Source organism: Engystomops pustulosus, chromosome 2 (assembly GCF_040894005.1).
Source record: "Engystomops pustulosus chromosome 2, aEngPut4.maternal, whole genome shotgun sequence".
NCBI lineage: Eukaryota > Metazoa > Chordata > Amphibia > Anura > Leptodactylidae > Engystomops > Engystomops pustulosus.
Window position 1 is genome coordinate 134,824,860 of NC_092412.1, and position 23,665 is coordinate 134,848,524.

The 23,665-nt window shown below is 40.7% G+C and overlaps 1 protein-coding gene across 3 annotated transcripts; it reads left to right on the plus strand.

Annotated features, from left to right (window-relative positions):
* The first annotated feature begins 23 nt into the window (after positions 1-23).
* Positions 24-16,872, plus strand: DCDC2B (doublecortin domain containing 2B). 3 transcript variants are annotated; one of them, XM_072136606.1, is made up of 11 exons: positions 24-1,560; positions 1,718-1,775; positions 4,917-4,981; positions 7,066-7,197; positions 7,273-7,407; positions 7,510-7,549; positions 9,466-9,534; positions 9,624-9,771; positions 11,065-11,165; positions 16,497-16,559; positions 16,661-16,872. In XM_072136606.1, the coding sequence occupies exons 1-10, from the start codon at positions 1,280-1,282 to the stop codon at positions 16,542-16,544; spliced, it is 1,077 nt and encodes a 358-aa protein (XP_071992707.1). In that variant the 5' UTR covers positions 24-1,279; the 3' UTR covers positions 16,545-16,559; positions 16,661-16,872. The 3 variants fall into 3 exon arrangements, with proteins under 3 accessions (XP_071992707.1, XP_071992708.1, XP_071992706.1); XM_072136607.1 differs by having other exon boundaries at positions 27-1,560; positions 9,469-9,534; positions 11,062-11,165; XM_072136605.1 differs by having other exon boundaries at positions 31-1,560; positions 11,062-11,165.
* The last annotated feature ends 6,793 nt before the right edge of the window (positions 16,873-23,665 follow it).

Sequence of the window (23,665 nt, forward strand, 5' to 3'; positions counted from 1 at the left end):
AAGTGTTGCTCTGATTTCAATAGGTGCAGACACACCACTTCACACCCATAGGGGGGCTCTAGGAACCTTCCTACCTGGTATCAGATCCAGAACCTTGGAGAAGTTCTAGCTTCTCAATGGAAATTTGTAGGTTCAGGGTTCTGGTCTCCTTGGATCCAGGTGAATCCCTGTATTACATTGATACCAGTCATGACCCATTTTCTATGCTTTGATTCAGAGATACTTGTATCTCTGTGTGCAAGAAATCTAGAACCAATGAAGACACAGGAATGCTATACCCTAGATATCCCAATTCCAAATAGGTATTTGGCCTTGTGCTGGGATGAATTATAACTCCATAACTGTCCCTAACTGACATATTGGTCATACAAGCCCATGGGATTTATATGATACTTTGTCTAAAAGTGGAGGGAATATAGAGGGAAGGTCTGGAGCCACTTAGGCTATAGAGGATAAGGCTAGGGGGGCAGTGATGTCCTGATGAACAAGACACAATCTGGCACGTGACTCCACCCTCTCCCTTGTGTGCATGTATGTTTCTATATTTCATCACATATCTGTTGCAAAATGTTTGCATATATGATTAGAAAAAAAGATGGTGTAGATATCCTACAAAATGTACCACATGTGAGCAAATTTTTATAAATATTCCATAATTCTAGTGCACATTTATTGATATTCTTCCCTTTATTACGGTGATTGTATTTCTTACACTGTTTTCTGAAAAAGCGGAAAACCTCACTAAAGCTGGATCCAGATGTAGTATGTAGTAAGAATTCAGCAACACAAGTTTTTCAGGAATTCAAAGTACAATGAGAAGGGGGGATAATTCACATCCAAAGGACAATCCCCATGTAAAACATTCAAATTTTGCTGTGGATTAAGAGCTGAATTGGAGTCAGACCCTGCCTTTGAGCATTAACTTTTTACTTGATGTGTAAGCATTGTAACAATAATAGTCTAATAGTAATAGAGTTGTAGTAGTTCTTGTGCAAGAGGCGTGGTGGCTGTAACTGAGCACCCTCCTATCTAACATTTGTAACCAGAAATGGTCACCTGGCAACAGCAAAGAGTCACAGCAACTAAATGATAGACAGGAGAGCGCAGATCAGTGTGTGTGTACGGTGTGTCCTTATCCTGTGTGTGATTTTACACCATCAGATATTTCTTATCACTTAGCAATGTAACGACCTATTTGAGAACATTTTGGTATACTTTTATGTGTGTTTTCTCCACTTTTGTTTTAGTTTTTTTGTTTTTTACATAAATTATATTTAAAATGAGTTCCCCTACGGGGGTACAGCTGTTTCCACATGGCAAAAATGTCCTTGTGTTTCGAAACGGAGACCCTTTCCACAATGGGCGCCGCATGGTTGTGAACGAGAGGCAATTTCTGACGTTTGAAGCTTTCTTAAATGAGGTAACCACCTCCATCCAAGCCCCTACTGCTGTACGTAACATCTACACTCCACACAATGGCCATCGTGTGACACAACTCAGCGACCTACTTAACAAGGGTCAGTATGTAGCGGCAGGGACCGAAAAGTTCCGAAAACTTGAGTGAGTATGAACATTTACTTTATTTGTTGTGCTTATAGTGTATTTTTTGTTGTGCTAGTCTTTTTAATGTTTATTAAGTATTGCTGATAATGAATATGTAATGATGCTTTAAGTAAATTACCGTTCATCTCTAATTCTATTTCACATATTACATTAGTTATCTTCACACTGAGGTCAAACCTCCTGTGGTCACACTTGTCCGAGACGTCCAACAGGTAAAATCATGTTCTGTTTTCCTTGATATTCTTGATTTTGATGTATGTTTATACTACTTTTCTATTACTTTCCAATCAGCAAACAATGCATATATGCATTTTTGAGTTGCATTGGTGATAGATATTGTTATAAGCTGTCTGTCCATGATTTGTTTTACTGAAAGATGACTTTTTATGGAGGGGTCATTTTTGCCTCTCAAACTTCTCAGTAGCATTAGTCAACTCCAAAATACACATAGCATGTAAATTATATATAAGTAATTATTTTTCTGTACTATAACCAGGGCAATGTGTACTAAATTAAGCAAAATGTTTCTTAAAGAGGACCTGTCAGGTCACTAAAACACTTTAGCTGCTCATACAAAAGTAAGCAGCTCTCTAGCCCTCCCCCAGTTAGAGCATTGTTACAGGTCTGATCGTTGGACCTAGCTTACAGTGGTCAGGGTTATTCAAGGTAGGGGGGGTGGTCCGAGGAGGCAGTGACTGCAGCATCAAGCCTGCCTGCCACCACCGGCATATGGTGTTGGAGTGGCTGTGGAGAGGGGAGTGCCTCGAATGACACCCTCATGAATACACCGGACCACTGTAAACTATGTCGAAAAATGGGACGGCTACGTAGTGCATTGTTTCCTAGCTTATTGGTATGTTCTGGTAAAACTAGAGATTTAACAATGCTCTAACTTGGTTGAGGGCTAGGGAGCTGCTTACTTTCGTATGAGCAGCTAAAGTGTTCTAATGACTTGACAGGTCCTTTAAAAGTTTTTTTTTCTTTAATTGTACAATGAATAGTCAAACAACATTTTAGTACCTAACCAAGTTCAAAATTTCCACTTGAAAACATGTACTGGGGCTGATTTATTCAGACTGGCATTTAATAAGCCAGTCTTAATCAGCTAATGCCCTCATATGAAATGTGCCAAGTTTATTAAGATATATTCAGCCTCTAGGTTTAAACAAGAATATTTTCATTTATTGCTTCAAGCAAGGAAAAAGGATGATAAATAAAAGCAAAATCACAATAATAGCTCCATGCATGTCTATCCTCACTGCTGAGGATTCCTCAGCATCATGTCTGAGCCTAGTGTCGGTGATGAAAAACATAGAGCATGTCCTATTTTAATCCATGTTTGTGGCTCAGACATTCTCATAGAAGTCAATGGGGCTGTAAAAAAAAACACGAATTGCACAAGGATGTACTAGGCTTTCTGTCTGTTTTTCTGTTGGTTCACAGGAAACAATCACATGAGCTTAATAGGCTGGCCTAGCTCAGTCACTGGCTTCCTTGAAAACATGGATTACACAAGGACCAACTTTGCAGACATACAGCCATGACACAGATAATATATGGATTATATACATCCCACAAATATGGCCATTGGAGTCATAGTTTGCGGAAAAGCGATGATTGTGTGCAGGTAGCCTAAGTGTGTTTGATCTAGGCTCTTCAATTTAGTCAAGAGTAATGGATTATGAGTTAGGCAAATGCACTTCCAAATTTTTTGTGAGGCCCTTCCTCGTAAAACTTTTAACATATGGCGTGCAACACATTGCTGATGGACTTAATAAATGCTGATGCATAATAAATGTGATCCGGCTGAGCACCGGAAGTGCAACTGCGATACAAAACGGTCATGTGCGACACAAATGTGGCATGGGCACTTTTTAAATACTTGTGCAAGCAGTTTGCACTGAAAGGAACATGCAAAGTCCGCCAGAAAACTTGCGCAAGGCCCCTAGTAAATGTGCCCCAATGAATCCATATTCAGTGTTCATGCATTCATGCAGTTTCAGTACATAGCAGTTGTTCTTAAGTGTCCTGGTTTCTCTATACTGTTTAGTACCTGGATGAGAGATAAATTGGATGTTGATAAACTTCCCCTAGAAATACACTGTCCCTGCAAGGCACCTCAAAATGTTGTAAAGCTGCTCCCTATTAAACTCCCTTTATCATCTCAAACAGCCCCTCATGGTCATTTTATAAACAGCCCTCAAATGGTTATATTATACACAACCCCTCCTGGTAATATTACATACAGCTCCACATGGTTATATTATACACAACCTCACATGGTTATATTTTAAATAGCCCCCCACATGGTCATGTGTTAAACAGCCTCCCACATGCTTATATTATATACAGCCCACACGGTTATATTATATACAGCCCATATGGTTATATTATACAAGGCCCCACAATGGTTATATTATAGACACCGCCCCTTCCTTTAATTATATGCAGAAACCCTCATCCCCCATGGAATAATTATATGCAGCACCCCTCAGCCCCCCATGGATTATCATACAGTTTGTAGCTCCCCTCATCCCTCATGGATTAATTATATACAGCCCCCCTCATCCCCATGTATTCATTATATATAGCCCCCCTAAACCCTTGGATTAATTATATACAGTTCCCCTCACCATATGTAGCCTGCACTCCCTTTAACCCCATGGATTAATTATATGCAGCCCAGGCTCCATTGGGCTAAGAGTGGTCAGTAAAAAAGAAGAAAAAGTAATACTCCCCTCAGTCCTCAGGTCCAGCCAGGGCCCCCATCTCCTGTATTCAGCTAGGTTTTCTGCCAGCAGGCGTAGCACAGTGCAGACGCAGGCCGCTGGCCCGTAGTCTCCTTTACTGATGTCTACAAACTTGCCTATAGCCATTGCTTTTTGGAGGTATGCATCTTACTGCTGTGCTATATACATGTAAAAATAGATACCTGATTATAATGTTATCTGTTCACTTGCTTCTGTTCATATACAGCAATGTATACAGCAAACATCTACAGATTACACTTGGACTTTCAAGTTCTCATAACCACATGTAGTTTTTAGAGCCAGAACAAAAATTCCCAGAATGTTCCACTTTCTCAACTACTTCCTCCATACATGACCCTTCCGCCCTCTCTGCTCCCTGTTCTCAGTGTGCAGAACAGGATTGGTCTTTCCTCTTCTTTGATGAGTAAAACATTTAGAAGGGAGAGGTGTGTGAATTGGGTCAGCAGGAAGGGTGTTTAACTGGTGTCATGGTGTTCAGAGGTAGATGCATAAAGCGTTCAGGAAGGGCATGTACAAAACATACTAAAATATAATTAATGTTGGCAAAGATATGTTCCCACCCTAATTTTTTTTTTTCCCTAGGTCTCTCGTAGGCTAAAAGTCACAGGTCGCTGGAGGGAAGAATCTCACCTTCCTTGTATAATTCAGTGAGTACCTTTACAACACTAAAAGGAACATTTACCATAAGGCCAAGTACTTACAAGTATATTGTAAACCAAGCACACTGACATACAGGTTTGTGTCCGCTCTGGCTGGATCCACTGTTCTTTTAGCTTCTTATGTCCTTGTTTTTAAGAACAAAAAAAGGAAAATGAGCTGGAGGGGCTCCAGTCTCCATTAACACCTATGCAGCCAGGAGCCCCTCAGGCTAATTTGCATAATTATAAAAGCCTTTAAAAAACAGGACATAAGAAGCAAAAAGAAGATCAGATCCTGCCAGAAGGGCGACACACCAGTTTCTCAGTGTGCTTGGTTTACAATCCTTCATCCTGGTTATAGATGTCCTTTAAAGGAGTATATCTTGCCATACGTTAAGGGAAACCCCTCACACTGAATATCCAGGACAATCTGTTAGCTTCAAGGAGTTAAGCAGATGGATATGTAGGATTCATGTTACCTTTGTTCCCATTCAAATCTTGTTTCACTCTGGTCTTATTGACTCTATGGTGAACAGGAATTTAATGATGATTTTTCTTTATACCCCCATATACATTGCTAGGTTAGGTTCCACCTACTCTTCAACGTGCAGCTAGCAGACTGACCTGAATGTTCAACCTGATCCAAAATATATTCCCTTATCCACAGTTAAGGGGATACTTACAGGTCAGTTAGGGCCTGACTGATACAATTCCCACTATTCCTGTTCCCTTCCCTGAATAGAATGACAGGCCAAACATGTGCACTGCTTCTTCATTAGCTGGCTGCGTTCCTGGTAACCGAGCACTGTACTCCATGTCTGTGCTGGATTACAACACCTCCTCGCTCTGCCTAGTCACAGGACTTTTGGCCTATCATGTATTTATGGAACCAGCTGGCATGCCACTTTTGGCAAGTATTTACAATTTTTCATAATAAACCTTCAAATTAGAAAAAAGTTATATGTTTTACTATCTGGGTATATTAAGTTAAAAAGACAATAACCATTGTCTTTCAGACAAGAATGAAACATTTTCTAACACAAAAAAATTATAGGTTTGTCAGGATAAGGCAATTTTATTTCCTCATGACCTCTTTAGTATCAGATTGGTCTTAACTGCAAAGCTGACATTTATGACATTGTTGCTAAACTTTTACATTTTAACACATCATTTTCCCAGTATATATCTGCAGACATTGGGGCAGATTTATCAAGCTGTCTGAAAGTCAGAATATTTCTAGTTGCCCATGGCAACCAATCACAGCTCAGCATTCATTTTATCAGTGCTCATGAATATTTTAAAGGGGAGCTGTGATTGGTTGCCATGGGCAACTAGAAATATTCTGACTTTCAGACCGCTTGATAAATCTGCCCCATTGTCTTCTATTTTGTAACTTTTCTTGTAGTAAAAATAATTTGAAATATAATCACATTATTTAGTATAGTATATTATTTAAGTTACTATATTACTTATATTAGTTACTATATAAATTACTATATTAATTATATTACTATTTATATTAAAAATTTGGGGATATTTCAATTTTTCCCCACTTTGGGAAACATTAACAATCATAGCATAGTTTATTTTATATATCCCACTGTTAACTATCAGACTGTGCATCATCTATGTATTGCATTATTGTAAGGTGGATGAATATTACATAGTAAAGGACCTTTGATGATTTTGAAAGCAGGAGAACAAGTTTTGAAAACAGAAAGGTCTGTACATGGTGCTATGCTTATCTGGTTACTATAGATCAACACAGATACACTACCCCTAAAAGTGTAGATAGGCATTACAGTTCCTGATAAGTCTTTGGCATAGAGATAGGGTTGGCTCCCATTTCTACTCTCCTATGGGTTGTATTCAGTATGCCATTACTCACTACACAGTGAAAGCTCCCACGTAAAGGAAGCGGTGGAACATATTAGACATGATTAAAATGGTAAAACTTTCCTAAAATGTGTAAACCAATAATTGAATTGAAGTTGATATTGAGGTGACTGAAACAATTTACATGCTTCATTGTATCAGGGTTGTTTCTTCCAATCTGTCAATATTTTCAGCTACTTGTTTTTATTTTTTGCCAGTATTTTTCGTAATGGAGATCTAATGACCCCACCTATCAGAGTTCTTATTTCTCCAAGTATCTTGAAGGAGTGGGAGCTGGTCTTAACCTTGCTTACTGAAAAGGCAAATTTATACAATGGAGCTGTAAGAAAGTAAGTTTAGATTGTAGGCACAAAAATGTTTGTTCTGATGTCAATGTGTTATGCACTAATACAATACTTCTTTAGGCTCTGCACTTTAGATGGAGTTTCTATCTCATGCGGAGCTGAGCTGGTGTCCGGAGAATACTATGTTGCTGTTGGATCCGAGAAGTATAAATGTCTTCCATATGAGGAACTTCTAAGTCCACCTGGAGGAAACAAGTACAAACACAAATTTAACTATCTTTATTTTTACAAAGTCTTCCCTTTATTTTAGCTATTATTACAAATATCTACTTTTCACTAATGTAATGTCTGTCGTAGGAATCGTCAGGGTGTGAAACGCAGGAATCCTAAAGTTGTGGTAAGCAGCAAATGCTTTGTGCTAGCTAATAAAACCTATCTCAAAATTTACTGGAAATGAAAACATCCAAAAGTCCTTATGGACTGGTGGCCATACATACTCAACTGCTGCTACTCCTGGCACCTGTTCAGTTCTTCACCCCAGCACCCCTGTGCAAATACCACCATCAAACATATGGAAAGAGAAGCTGAGGTATATTTGCATAGTTTATGCAAGGCTTAAAGGATATCTAACAGTAGATCTTTACCTAATAAACCTGTTTCTCTGAGTACTGTAATCCTGGCTCTGTGTTTATATTGATCTGGGGTCTCTGACATTGCATCCCTAAAACTGCCAACTGATATTACTCCACATCTCCTAACAACCCTTGAGCCTCCCTTCCTTCCGGGGGGAACCTCATGTTCATTTGCAGATTTTTAAAAAACCATAAAAAAGCAACAACAAGATCACTGTGCCAAGAAGAACAACAGAGTGACGTTGATTTAATATGTAAAGATATGTGGGTAGATTTCCTTTTAATGTAATCATACCTAGCAATAAAACTGTTCATTTTGTTTCTAATTGGAACAATAGTGACAGCATCAGAATTTGGGATACTAACTGCCATGAAAATTCTCTTTAACTCCTGTAAAGTTACTTTAATTATTGGCAATTCCTTATTTGAAATTGCAGAAATGTAGGTACAAGAAATTGACGGCACTCAACAGTCTTCCATTAAAATCTTTTTTTCTTCTTTATTGTAGCATAAACAACAAGTACTTACGTACAGGACATACAAGGGAGGGAGTGGGGGAGGAATGCCCACAAGAAGGCAACGATCGTTTTGCGCAGTATTGCGCTTCTTCTGGCTTCCGCATAAGTGCTAAAAAACATTTGGGGGAACTATATACACAAAGAGCAAATAGAACACACCTCCCCAAGCGGTTAACGACCCAAATCATAAGTGGTATATGCTGTCACACATTTTTTGCGCATTCCGCCCCCACTCCCCCCCTTGTGTGTCCTGTACATAAGTACTTTATGCTTACATAAGTGTTTATGCTACAATAAAGAAGAAAAAAAGATTTTAATGGAAGACTGCTGAGTGCCATACATTTCTTGTACCTACATTTCTGCAATAATGGATTGATCTGTTTGGATTTGAGCACCGCTGAGCTGTATTTTGTGCTAGACCTGCAAAAAGAGCATTTTGGGACATTTTGTATTTTTGACACGAGAATATTCTTTAGTGGTTAAAGCACAGTGATAATAGGTGGTGCTGTGATCGTTGCTGTATGCTCTGTATAGAATTCCTAATTTGATCTTTCCATATCAATCTCCTTTTTTTAGGAATTCTAAAAGTTGGAGTGTAATAAATTGATACTCTTTCTATACCATGTCTATAGTATAAGCCAGTGATGGCAAAGCTATGGTACAGGTATCAAAGGTTGCACTCAGAGTCCTTTCTGTGGGCACCCAAGCTGTCACCCTAGCACAGAGTTTGCAGAGACAGGACTCAATGCCTCCTGAGAAAGTCTGAGGAAGGCCAGGACATGCCTTGCTCAGTTCTATTTTCAAACACACATTCAGGACTGTCTAAGACTGCTGGAGTAGTGTGATTGTGTGGACAAAGCTGGATTACAATCTGAGCTTTTGCTCCGAGCCCCACAAATCTTTTTGTTCAGGGAACCCTGAGTGGAAGCTACAACGATACCAAATTTCTCCAATTTCTTTCTAATTTATTGGTATCCTCAGGATGGTGATACGATTGACTGCTGTGACAGAGTAGGGAGCCATAAATTATTGCTTTAATAGACATGTTGGTACTTTGCAATATGTAAATAGATTTTGGTTGTCTTTGGGCACTCTGTCTCTAGAAGGTTCACCGTCAATGTTATAAGCCACTCGTAACATATTTCTCTTTTATTTTTTTAAAGCAGGGCAAGGGATATAGCATCTCACAAGACGGAGTTAGCGACTCTGCCCTTAATAGCTCTCCAACTCAGGTACAATGGTTTTTAATAGTGAACATGTATTTTAAAGAATATTTGTACACCTATACATTAATCCTGTTGTTGTATACATCTTCTTCCAGGAAGACAGCAGGAGGATCTATTCCACAGGTGCAGCACAATCTTATGCCAGTGTTAAACACAGAGATGGGGAGAATTCTGTTTTCTATGCAAAACCTGTAAGGGTACGGCCAACTCGAAAACAAAAGGCTAATGAGGAAAAAACCAATGGTACATTTATGTCAAGCTATTAGTTTTATAATGAGAGTAAATGTCACTTCACTTTTTTAAAATATGTGTGTAGGGGAAGTGTTTTCAAACATTTTAGTAATATACTTTGTTAGAGTTCTTTCTAAACTTGTATTGAACAGCTGGCTCCCAAATCCAAATTTAGTCTGTACAATACAGACAGTATACAGCTCACTGTTTTACAGAACATTGTGGGAGATTTATCAGTGCTTTTTATCTGAAAGAAACTGTGATTTATCCTGTGACTATGCCACCGCACGGACCGCCAGCGTATGATAAATCTCCCCCTGTCTATATTCTCCCTGGTGCTTTATAAATGCATTTATCCACCATGTAAAATTATCAATCCTTGGCTTACGCACTATGTCAGCTTTGGTATCAGACAGCCTGACTCATTTAACGGAAATCTCCCGTCAAAATCCAGCATGGTAAACCAGGGACACTTACTCATAGATTCTTATATGTCTTATCCATGGCCTCCTTCCTTCTAAAATACATGTTTGAAATTATGCTGACGAGCCTGAAGTGTTCCTAGGGTTGTTACCAGAGTTCATCTGTGCTGTAACAGATTCACAGGCTGTTACAGTGCGCAAGGAGGACTTTCCACCCAAATTTCTCTGCTGCAGTCAGATTACATCATGCAGGATGAGGGGAAGTGCTGCAGGAGCAGGTGGAGGGGGAGACTGCCTAATAGCCTGTGAAACTGCAGCACAGAGGGGTTTTGGTAACACCCACAGGAGTGCTTGATTTTGATTGTAGATTTCCTTTAACAAGCTAACAATTAACAGAGAAAGAGCTGATGTCTGTGTAAAATATTGACATTGGGGATAACTTCCTAATCTGATGGATCATGAGAACAGATCCCTTAGGAGAATAATTAATAGGCACGGCAGCAGGGCACATCGGATGACATAGGATGGGATCGACCGGAGATAGCTGAATGCTATGCTCAGCAATCTTCAGCAGCTCAGATAGAATTGAATGGAGTGGCAGGACACTTACTTGGCTGCCGATCCACTCATTGTTGAGAATGGGATTCTTGTTCCTGAGAACGGTGGGAGTTCCAGCTGTCGACCCACACTGATTAGGAAATGATCCCCTATTCTGTGGATTTTGGATAACTTCCTAAATTGGGACAACCTATTTAAGAAGTCACTTTTTATTGCAAAATCTAAAGTTATATTTTAATAGTAATTTAAATTATGGTATATACTTATTAAACAGTGACTCTACTGACCTTATAACAACATTTAACATATTTTTTTTGAATAGAAGAAGATGGAGTATTTAAAGTCAAAGAAACCCGGCATGAACTAGAAGGAGCTCAAGAAGTAAAGGAGGATGCACACACAAAAGTAGAGATTCCTGTAGATCAGGTACTATATTATGATTAACTGTTCAACATAGTAGAAGGAACTGCTTCCTTTTTAACTAACCGTGGAGCTCAGGGTCGGACTGGGGTACCAGGGGCCCACCAGTGAAATTGATTTTGGGGGCCCACCTACTACTACATAGAAATATTCTGGGATAAGGGAATTTCTAAGCACTAGCGGGGGCAGTGAAATAAAGGATAAGCTAAGCCCTTTCTCCCTCCCTCTCTGCTAGTGCTCGGCTCTTGGTTTGTGCACAGGGGCTGCAGTGGTGATGTTATGCCAGGGCATTAATGTTAGGGATAGTATAACAGTTACCCCTGGTTTCCCGGGCTTTCAGCTGGTGGCTGGGCTGTGGTTAGGGATGGTATAAGAGTTTAACCTGGTTTCTCTGGCTCTCTGCTGGTGGCTGGGCTGTGGTTAGGGATGTAAGTGTTCGCACTGTGACCAACCTTCCAATAAGGAAATGCTGAAAACCTTTACAAGAACTGGTGACATTAACCCTACTATGGCGTCCGGTGACATTAACCCTACTATGGCGTCCGGTGACATTAACCCTACTATGGCGTCCCCGCACCACATAGACAAGTCACACTTGGCTCTCTGACCCTATAGATATAATAGTACATAAGCTGAGAGCTGTCTCACACTAGAAGGTTAGTCAGTGACTACAATACTAACCTGACACAGGAAGAAGTAGGATCTAGCACCTCACAGGTGCCATGTCTTCTCCTTCACATCCAGAATCTTTGTAAAATCTGGTTGCAGAATTTTCTGGCAGATGTGTTCAGCTCTGGGAAGCAGATCCCCCTCACTGCGCCCCAAAAAATACCACAGTTACTTACAGTATAATGTCACCTGGATAAAACAATGCCCCACGCCCCCACATCGTAGAATCTACATAAGAAACCCCTCTGTGCCCCCAGCATATCAAAAATTACATTGTTACCCCTAAATATATTACTATACTACTGTCCCTGAATAAATAATATTGTACTATTAAAAAGTATGTATGGTCCATAATATATGGTTCCACCTGTGAATTTTAATATTTCAATGAATCAATTTATCTATTTATTTAATGTCCCTTTTAATTATTTTTATACATTTCCCCTACTAAAAATGTGTTATATAATTCTGCATAATCAATTATTTTATACAAAATGTACTAATATGTTTTTATATCACGTCCCTATTATTATTATACATATAATACCTTCCAAATTATTAATGAGCATGTAACATCCCTTCAATTATACATTTATACAATTTTCCTCCTATTTATTCATTTACAAATATATTCATTTATATACTTGAGTATAAGCCGACCTGAGTATAAGCCGAAACCCCTAATTTTAACACACAAAAAAAAAATGGAAAAACGTATTGACTCGAATATAAGCCGAGACCCCTAATTTTAACACAAAAAGACAACCCCCTGTAGTATATAGCCTGCCTGCCCCCTGTAGTATATAGCCTGCCTGGCCCCTGTAGTATATAGCCTGCCTGGCCCCTGTAGTATACAGCCACCCAGCCCCTTGTAGTATATAGCCAGACCCCTGCTGTATACATCCTGCCTGTCCCCTGTAGTATACAGCCAGCTAGCCGCCTGTTGTATATAGCCAGCCCTCTGTAGTATATAGCCTGCCAGGCACCTATAGTATACAGCCTGCCAGCCCCCTGTAGTATATAGCCTGCCTGGCCCCTGTAGTATACAGCCATCAAGCCCCTTGTAGTATATAGCCAGCCCACTGCAGTATACATCCTGCCTGCCCCCTGTAGTATACAGCCAGCTAGCCCCCTGTTGTATATAGCCTGCCCTATGTAGTATATAGCCTGCCAGACCCCTGCAGTATGCAGCCAGCCCCCTGTAGTATACAGCCAGCTAGCCCCCTGTTGTATATAGCCAGCCCTCTGTAGTATACAGCCTGCCTGCCCCCTGCAGTATACAGCCTGCCTTCCAGCTGCAGTATACAGCTTGCCAGCCTCCTGGAGTATATAGCTTGCCAGCCTCCTGGAGTATATAGCCTGCCAGCCCCCTGTAGTATATAGCCTGCCTGCTCCCTGCAGTATACAGCCTGCCTTCTCCCTTCAGTATACAGCCTGCCTTCCCCCTGCAGTATACAGCCTGCCTTCCCCCTGCAGTATACAGCCTGCCTTCCCCCTGCAGTATACAGCCTGCCTTCCCCCTGCAGTATACAGCCTGCCTTCCCCCTGCAGTATACAGCCTGCCTTCCCCCTGCAGTATACAGCCTGCCTTCCCCCTGCAGTATACAGCCTGCCTGCCCCCTGCAGTATACAGCCAGCCTTTCCCTGTAGTATACAGCCTGCCAGCCCCTGCAGTATACAGCCTGCCTGCCCGCTGCAATATATAGTCTGCCTGCCCCCTGCAGTATACAGCCAGCCAGCCCCCTGCAGTATACAGCCTGCCTGCCCCCTGCAGTATACAGCCTGCCTGCCCCCTGCAGTATACAGCCTGCCTTCCCCTGCAGTATACAGCTTGCCTTCCCCTGCAGTATACAGCATGCCAGCCCCTGCAGTATACAGCCTGTCTGCCCACTGCAGTATATAGCCTGCCTGCCCCCTGCAGTATACAGCCTGCCAGCCCCTGCAGTATACAGCCTGCCAGCCCCCTGCAGTATACAGCTTCCCTGCCCCCTGCAGTATACAGCCTGCCTTCCCCTGTAGTATACAGCCTGCCAGCCCCTGTAGTATACACATTCCCTCCCATGCACATTACCCACACACCCCCTATACACAATACCACCCCCCACCCTCCCATACACATTACCACACATCCCTCATACACAATACCATCCCCCCAATAACAATACCACCCCCTCAATCACAATACCACCCCCTCACCCATACACATTACTCACTGTGTCCTGTCACTGTTGCCGCTGGCGCCGCGGAACGGGGAGAGATGTGTGGCATGCGATGACGTCATAACGCGACTGCGCATCTCGTTTACAGTGCGAAGTGCGCTGGAAAGCACCCGGCTGCGTAACACTGATGGCTTTGGCTGCAGTGATAGTACTCGAGCGGCTGTTCCGCCCACATCGAGTATTATTGTAGCCACTGGCAGGGGCCTCCGATGGATCCGAACGGAGGCCCCTGCCATAGTTCCAGGTGTCGGAGCCCACTGGGGGATTCACTGGTGGGCCAGACCGACCTTGGTGGAGCTTATTATCCTCACTCATTTCTTCCTAATCTGCCTTACACTGAGACAGAAACTGCCTGTGTCAGATTACTGGGTGCGGTCACATGTTGCAGTTAAAACTGCATTGCAATCAGCTTTGAAGTGGTTTTAGGTGCAGTTTTGTTAATTTAACAGGTAAAAGACATGAATTGAATGGGTGAGTTTGATTTGGAAGGGGAACCTGTTCCACAAATGTCATTCATCTGTTCAACAAATGTCTTTCACTTGTTAAATACTGATTACTTATACAAGTGCAACAGGCACTGCACCCAGTATATAGATAGCTTAGCACATGCCCCCAATATCTAATTAGCTCAGCCAGTGCCTCCAGTGTGTATATATATATATATATATATATATATATATATATATATATATATATATATACATATATACATATATATACACTCACCGGCCACTTTATTAGGTACACCATGCTAGTAATGGGTTGGACCCCCTTTTGCCTTCAGAACTGCCTCAATTCTTCGTGGCATAGATTCAACAAGGTGCTGGAAGCATTCCTCAGAGATTTTGGTCCATATTGACATGATGGCATCATACAGTTGCCGCAGATTTGTTGGCTGCACATCCATGATGCGAATCTCCCGTTCCACCACATCCCAAAGATGCTCTATTGGATTGAGATCTGGTGACTGTGGAGGCCATTTGAGTACAGTGAACTCATTGTCATGTTCAAGAAACCAGTCTGAGATGATTCCAGCTTTATGACATGGCGCATTATCCTGCTAAAAGTAGCCATCTGATGTTGGGTACATTGTGGTCATAAAGGGTCATGGACATGGTCAGCAACAATACTCAGGTAGGCTGTGGCGTTGCAACGATGCTCAATTGGTACCAAGGGGCCCAAATAGTGCCAAGAAAATATTCCCCACACCATGACACCACCACCACCAGCCTGAACCGTTGATACAAGGCAGGATGGATCCATGCTTTCATGTTGTTGACGCCAAATTCTGACCCTACCATCCGAATGTCGCAGCAGAAATCGAGACTCATCAGACCAGGCAACGTTTTTCCAATCTTCTACTGTCCAATTTCGATGAGCTTGTGCAAATTGTAGCTTCAGTTTCCTGTTCTTAGCTGAAAGGAGTGGCACCCGGTGTGGTCTTCTGCTGCTGTAGCCCATCTGCCTCAAAGTTCAACGTACTGTGCGTTCAGAGATGCCCTTCTGCCTACCTTGGTTGTAACGGGTGGCGATTTGAGTCACTGTTGCCTTTCTATCAGCTCGAACCAGTCTGCCCATTCTCCTCTGACCTCTGGCATCAACAAGGCATTTATGCCCACAGAACTGCCGCTCACTGGATGTTTTTTCTTTTTCGGACCATTCTCTGTAAACCCTAGAGATGACTGTGCGTGAAAATCCCAGTAGATCAGCAGTTTCTGAAATACTCAGACCAGCCCTTCTGGCACCAACAACCATGCCACGTTCAAAGGCACTCAAATCACCTTTCTTCCCCATACTGATGCTCAGTTTGAACTGCAGGAGATTGTCTTGACCATGTCTACATGCCTAAATGCACTGAGTTGCCGCCATGTTATTGGCTGATTAGAAATTAAGTGTTAACGAGCAGTTGGACAGGTGTACCTAATAAAGTGGCCGGTGAGTGTGTATATATATATATATATATACACACTAGCATTGCCCGGGATAGTAAATAACTGGACTTAGCTATAATAAAATTTAATGGGTAAACAAACCCTATTTTATATGTTTCTAAGAACTGCCACTAATCGCCTCTGTCTCTTTCAGTGATAAATAATGTATATACGGTACTACCTTATAAACTGTAGCATTCTTTGTCTTTGCTGGTGATTATCAAATATTTTATCATTTGCTTTGCATTTCCACATGTTTATGTATAGCCTGCTAATGGGAGAGGTTGTTAGTTACCCTAGAGAGGATGTCTGGGGTATTTTTAATTATTTTTAATTCTTTATTTTGTGAATTTTGGATAAAGTATGTTTGTGTATTTACACATCTCTTGTTTCAAGAATTAGCTACGGTAATTATTTAGGTGTGTGTGGACATTTTTGGATAATAATTTGGAGACATTTTAGCCCCAACTTTTGTTAAAATGTAAACCCTATTACAATTTTTTTGCTCTTGACTACAGAGGGAAGCCGAGATTGTATCTGAAGAAAGAACATCTGTGAATAAATAGGTATCCATGAAAAAGGTATATAACAAAGCATATACCAGACAGATATAAAATATAGTGACATATACTTGTGAGTTACTGTATTACATTATTCTTTAAATTCATGTCTTTTCTTTTAGGCAATGAAGTCTTGAGAAAAGTGACACTAATATTAAAGAACAACCCCTATGCAAACTATATTTTCTATTTACTGATATAATATTTTTTGAAATGCATATTTTTTCTCCATAGTTTTCTCATGCACTAATACTGTGAAGAAAGACATATATAGCAGAAATCTCTCAACAGTTGTATCCAGTTCTAGCCCTTTAATAAGAATCTCTGAACCTTTTTTTTTTTTTAATGCTGTCTTTTAAATAGTATAAAAAAACCAACAACATCCAGTTTACAGTAATACTCTGTACAGGAATTGTAATAATTGACAGGCGCTAGTGTTGCAAGATGTGCACGCCTAAAATTAAAGCCATATATTCCATATTAGAGACTGAGCTTCCCAATGTAAGACCTGTACCATATAATTCCCACCCAAATAACGAGGAATACTTGGGAAGACCTTTCTGATATTGATCTTGGTCATCTAATGTAACACTCAAAGCAAGTCTAAACTAATTTAGGAGATTTAAGTGATGCGTCTCAAACGCCAAGTATTTTTCACTCCTAGACTCATCATGTTGGGAAAATAACACATTCTCTAATTCAATGTTATTAACAAAAATACAGCATTCCACGGCTATAATTCCAACTTGTCTCAATCAGTCCTTGTCTACACAATTTTGTTTGCGCCTAGACCTGACCCTGGACCTTCTGAGGCAGACATCTTGTTCTTCTGTGTGATGCTGCACTGAGCTGCCTGCCTCTCTGCCTCTAGCCCTGACCTTTGCATTCCAGAATGAGGTCACACACACACACACTGACTTCCTGCACAAAACATCACATTGTGAGGAGAGTAAAGCTACAAGCTACAGACAGATAAGATCTTTATCCAGGGAAGGGAAGGGATAGTATATGTAAACATTACTAAGGGATTGAAATTTGAGAATTTTCTTTCACGAGTAAACCCCTTTAAGCCCTATAAAGACCGCCCCCAACATAAGAATTATCCTACTTACAGGTAGACCTCTCTGATCACTGACACCTCTAATAATTTACAGACCAGGCTTCAATAGCAGTTGTTGCAATTATCAATGGTGTGTACCATGAAGCTTTATTCCTAATTATTCCCATGACAACCCAACATTTTGATAATCCAATTTTCAAAGAAAAATTTCCACAATTATAATATGTGGCAGATCTGAGTTACATATGAATTCAACTTACAGAAGCTATCTTTTTCATAAACCAAAGACTGCCTGTCTAGGTATCTGAGATAAGGATACTCGACCGCTACTTCTCAAGAGCAGTCCTGATGTAGGTGACAGCTAGCTCAGGCAGGTCAGAATTTTCAGGTGCAAAGCACTGGGGGGGTCACAAAGAGAATAGTCAAACAGTCCGAATTCAGGGCAGGCAGGAATTTAACAGAATCTAAGAAACAAGCCACGCCCCGACGCATCCTGCTATATATACATCAAGAGGCTTAGGACTCTTGACGTATCTTGTGGTTGGGTGGCGCAGCCATGGGGCAAAGCTATGCCCGGTCCGTTCGCAGGTTTTTCAACCCTACATTTCACAAGAAATTGCGATTCTTTTAATGCTTCTCAGCCAGAAAACTGGAGCAGAAGCAGTGATAAATCTCCCCCATGGAATCCAAGATACAGGCCAGAGGTCTGGGGAGGCATCTAAGGATCAGTGTCAGGCTTGGGTCATCAGCAGAGCGGAGTGCATATGGTAATTGTAGCTAAGGTCACCAGAAGTAAGGCATAGGCCACTGGCATTACAGTGATAGCAATATTGTGAAATGTTTGTAACAGTCATATATATGTGGAATGTCCCAGGATTGTTGACAAAAGTGCACATTACAAAAAGAAAGCTTTGATTATTCCAGGCAAGAAAAATCGTCTTCCTTTTAGAAGGTTTTATAAAACTCCCCCACTGTAAACATAATTAACATAATTAATAACATAATTATAATTAACAACATTTTAAATTAATTTAATTTTCTTCTCCAGTCTCAAATGTTCATAAAGGCCACATAAACAGATCTTTAAATAGTGTATAAAAGAATTTCACTTTCTTTGGTAAAAGCTAAGAATAAACGTCACCAGCACTTTAAAAACTGTAAGAATCATTGTAGATGTCCTGCAATCTCAGAAGCATATTTATGGTCACTGTATACTACCACAGAAAGACAGGGTTTATACCGTTCTTACTATAAAACAATGCAAACTTTATTATACACAATAAAAAAAATTACATTATATACAATTGGTGCAAAAAGAGAACCCAAAAAACAGGCCTGACAGGGCTTAATCACTCACGCACAATGAGGGGTATAAATTAGCAGCTATCACTGAACATACCAACAGAACAATGTCACTTCAATGTTTTATCACAATATATTATCACCGGCATGTACATGAAGAGTAAGCCTATATCTCAAAGATCAGTGTCTTATACATTTCTTTCTCCCCGTGCAGTGAGATTGCCCCACAGACTCCCCAACGAGCGTTTCACCCACGCTTCCACAGGGGGTACGAAACACACCTTGGGAGGCCGGATTTTATAAGAAAATGGGAGGTCAGGTGGACTCTGCTTGTGCATGCGCCTCGAACAGCCATCAGGCATGGCGCCTGCCACACTTACAGCATCGCTGCACTAATACGCATGTCCGGGGTCCAACAGCGCTATCGGATACCCGGTCATGCGATGTGCGCCCAAAGACGCAGTGCGGGGACAACGTTGGCCCAAAGCTATCTACTGTGCATGCGTCAGTCCACCTGGAGGTATATGTTTATCGGGGTGAGTGGACAGAAAGGGGAGAATTATACTTGGGAGAAAAGGAAAAAGATAGTGGAAGGGGGAAGAGGAAAAATAATAAAAGAAAGTGGAGAAAAAAAAAAGAGAAACAAAAGAATTAAACACGTGCCTATATGGCAGTGTTCATTAAAGTGCTAAATAGATCATTACTATGGTGTTGCCAAATGCCATTACCCTTAAATACTTCAATACAAATCTAATATCATACATCTCTCCTCCGAAAGTGAACATAGATATACAAGAAGGTGACACCGTGCATCCGGTCCAGGGGATTCAATAAGGCCCCAGAAGTGCATGCAGAGTGTAACCCTCCTCAGTGACAGAAAATTACCATGTATTTTACAATAAAGCAGTGGTCCCCAAACTACGGCCAATGGGCCACATGCTGCACGCGGACCGGTTTTATCTGGCCTCCGTCCGGACAGGAAGCTCCTGCCTGTCACTGAATAGTGCTCGGAAGACAACCCTGGCGCACATCACTAGTTGAACCTGGATGTGCGGTTGCGTGATCACGACAGCAGCCTGAAGAAAGAAGACACGGGAGCCGCTGCCACAGGTGAGTATGTTTTTGTTTTTTTTCTAAGCAGCAGCAAATAGATTTTGGCGGTCAGGGGGGGCCCTAATATAAAAAAAAAAAAATTAATTATGGGGGCATTATATAAAATGATTAATGGTGGCTGGGCCTCAGAAAATAATTAATGATGGAGGGGCATCATATGAAATAATTAATGATGGAGGGCCAGCATGGGAAATAATTAATGATGGAGGGGCAGTATGGGAAATAATTAATGATGGAGGAGCAGCATAGGAAATAATTAATGATGGAGGGGCAGTATAGGACATAATTAATGATGGAAGTGCAGTATAGGAAATAATGATTATTTCTGAGAGGGACCGTGAATGGTCCCTATGTAAAAAGTTTGCGGACCCCTGCAATAAAGCATCTAACATTAGTAAAAATGTGTGTAATTTTACTATTTATGAAATATCTAATTTTATTTACTATTATTGTAATAACCCCAATATATATCTTAGTAAAGTGTGCACAGTGCAATAGAGTTTCGGTGCTATTTATATTAATGTGTCCTCCCATTTTGCACATTCAAAATTGCACATGCACATCCATAAAATACCATATCTTATATCACCCCAAGTAATAGGCTTATACTTTATTCTAAAATGAGTTATATGACTTAAATCAACCTAATCCTAAAGTAGTACATATAAGACTCCCTTCTTTCTTTCTTATCAACTTATGTCCACATACCACAACATGAATTACAAAAATTTAAGAATGAGTAAGCATGTATTTATGATGTTCCTCTATACAAAATACAATAGTAAACAAAGTTATAATGTACATCTTGGATGTATGTTCTCCTTTCCAAGGATATTTTTCACTGTATAGATTATCATCTTTTCACATTATTCTTTTGATCCCATTTGTTTTCTTCCTAGTATCCAAGTTCCGGCTCTTCCCAGAATGTCATCTAATTACTCAAACAACAGTAAACAATAAAAGTGATTAAAAACCGCAAACAGGTAGAGACATTATATTATTCTTCTGCACGTGAAACATATTTCTTCATAAAAATGGAGCAAAACTAAGTGCCTCATTAAAGCTTACTGGCCTCATAGTGCCCAGTTGGACAAACCATCTGCATTATTTTTGTGCCAAAATCTCTTTCAAATTCCCCCCTCTGATGCCACAGTGTATTACTTCCATGCCTCGTACAAGGAACCCCTTGGGGGTCACATCCATGATAGTGAAAAAAATGCAGCGGGAATGGTTTTAATTCTTTTCGTTAGTTGCATTTTTAGCCTTTAGAATGTCCCTAACATGCTCTCTCACCCTAGTACCCAAATCTCTTGTAGTGAGACCCACATATATTTTCGGGCAGCCACGTTGCATAATATACAACTCCAGTGGTATTGCATGAGATATAGTCTCTAATTACATATGTTCTCTTCCCATCCGCTGCCTCAAAGGTGTGGGCACGTAGCATGTTTGGGCACGAGATACACTTGCCACACGGGAAACTACCCATCTTCCTAGTCCTGTGCCCAATTGGATTGTGTGCCTTAGGAATGTAGTGGCTCTGCACTAATAGGTCCTTTACATTCTTACTTATCCTTGCTGTCAGCAGGGGTCTCTCTGTCAGTATTGTTCTCAAAGGTGTGTCTGTTTTCAAAAAAAGCCAAATGTTTATTTAAAATACCCCACGGTTCTTTCCACTGTTTATTGTAGGTGGATATAAAACGTACATTAGAGTCACCTTTTGTTTTCTTTTTTGGGTTTAGTAAATCTGTGTCTGTTTTTTTCACTTTGAGATACCCAGCTTTGATGCACCACTTGCTATATCCCCTATTATCGAATCTTTCTTTAAGATCCTCAGCCTGATGTTCAAATTTCATATCTGTAGAACAAATATGGCGTGCTCTTAAAAATTGACCCCCAGGTATTGTTCTTATGGTGGACGGAGAATGGGCTGAGGAGGCATGCAGGAGTGCATTCACAGAAGTGGATTTCCAAAACATGTCTGTCTGAAGATATCCTCTTTCATCAATTTCAATTGTAATATCCAGAAAATCAACTTTCATCTTGCTGTATGAATAAGTCAACTTGATATTAAATGGATTATCATTTAACTCCTGCATGAACTAAGCCAGCTCATCCTCCTTCCCCTGCCATATGACCAGCACATTGTCTATGTACCTGAGCCAGCACTGCACATGGGGGAACCCCCTGGTGCCGTCATCCCCAAAGATGGTCCTCTCCCAGTATCCTAAGAATAAGTTGGCATAGGACGGCGCACAGACCCCCTATGGGTCAGAACAAAAGTTAATAATTCCATTATTAATGAGCGCAATTCCATTTCAAGTGTACGATTGGAGAGAAAAATATCTTTCTGCCTCTAGGCCATCCTGATGTCTAATGCACATATACAGACTTTCGACATCCATCGTTTACAAGAACATATTTGGTTCAATACAGATCCCGTCGATCCTCAACAGGGCGTCCATAGTATCCCTGACATATGACGGTAGGTCCTCGACCAACGGTTTTAAATAAAAGTCTATACATTTACAACTTGGGTTGCATGATCCACCAATGCCAGAGACAATAGGATGCCCCGGTGGGTTGACGGGATCCTTGTGTATCTTTGGAAGTAAGTAGAATGTTAGAACTTTTGGTTCCTTTATCACCAATTCATCAAATACCATTTTTGGGATAGTTCCTGCTTCTACCGCTGAGTCTAACATGGAGATAATCTGACTATTGTATCCCGCCATAGGATTATATGCAAATTTTATATAGGTATCCTTTTTCCGTAATTGGCGCAAAGCCTCCCTCTCATGTTTTTCCTTAGGCCACACCACAACGTTCCCCCCGTTATCCTCTGCCTTGATGATAATATCATCGTAAAACTCTAGTTCCTAAAAAGCTTTTCGCTCTGATATAGTTGAATTGTCATTCATACTATTCCTGGATACTGAGAGTGCCTTCAGCTCTCCTGCCACCAACTTTGTAAAAATTTCTATTTGTGGGCATAGTGATAAGGAGGGGGAAGTCCTGGATCTAGGCATGATATTGCGAGGGAACATACCTTTGGTTTCTGATAACTGTTCTTGTTGGAGTTCCTCCAAGGCTTGAAGATGTGACCCCAAGGTATATAAATAGCACTGTCACTTTATTGCACTGTGCACACTTTACTACGATATATATTGGGGTTATTACAATAATAGTAAATAAATAAGATATTTTATAAATAGTAAAATTACACACATTTTTACTTATGTTAGATGCTTTATTGTAAAATACATGGTAATTTTCTGTCCCTGAGGAGGGCGACACTCTGCATGCACTTCTGGGGCCTTATTGAATCCCCTGGACCAGATGTACGGTGTCACCTTCTTGTATATCTATGTTCACTTTCGGAGAATAGATGTATGATATTAGATTTGAATTGGGTATTTAAGTAATGATGTATTTAGCACTTTAATGAACATTGCCATACATGCACATGTTTAATTCTTCTATTTTTGTTTCCCTTTTTTTTTTCTCCACTTTCTTTTATTAGTTGTCCTCTTCCCCTTTTTCCCCTATCTTGATACACTTTTTCCTTTTCTCCCAAATACACTTCTCCCCTTTCTGTCCACTCACCATGATATACAATATACTTCCACAGGTAGACTGACGCATGCGCAGT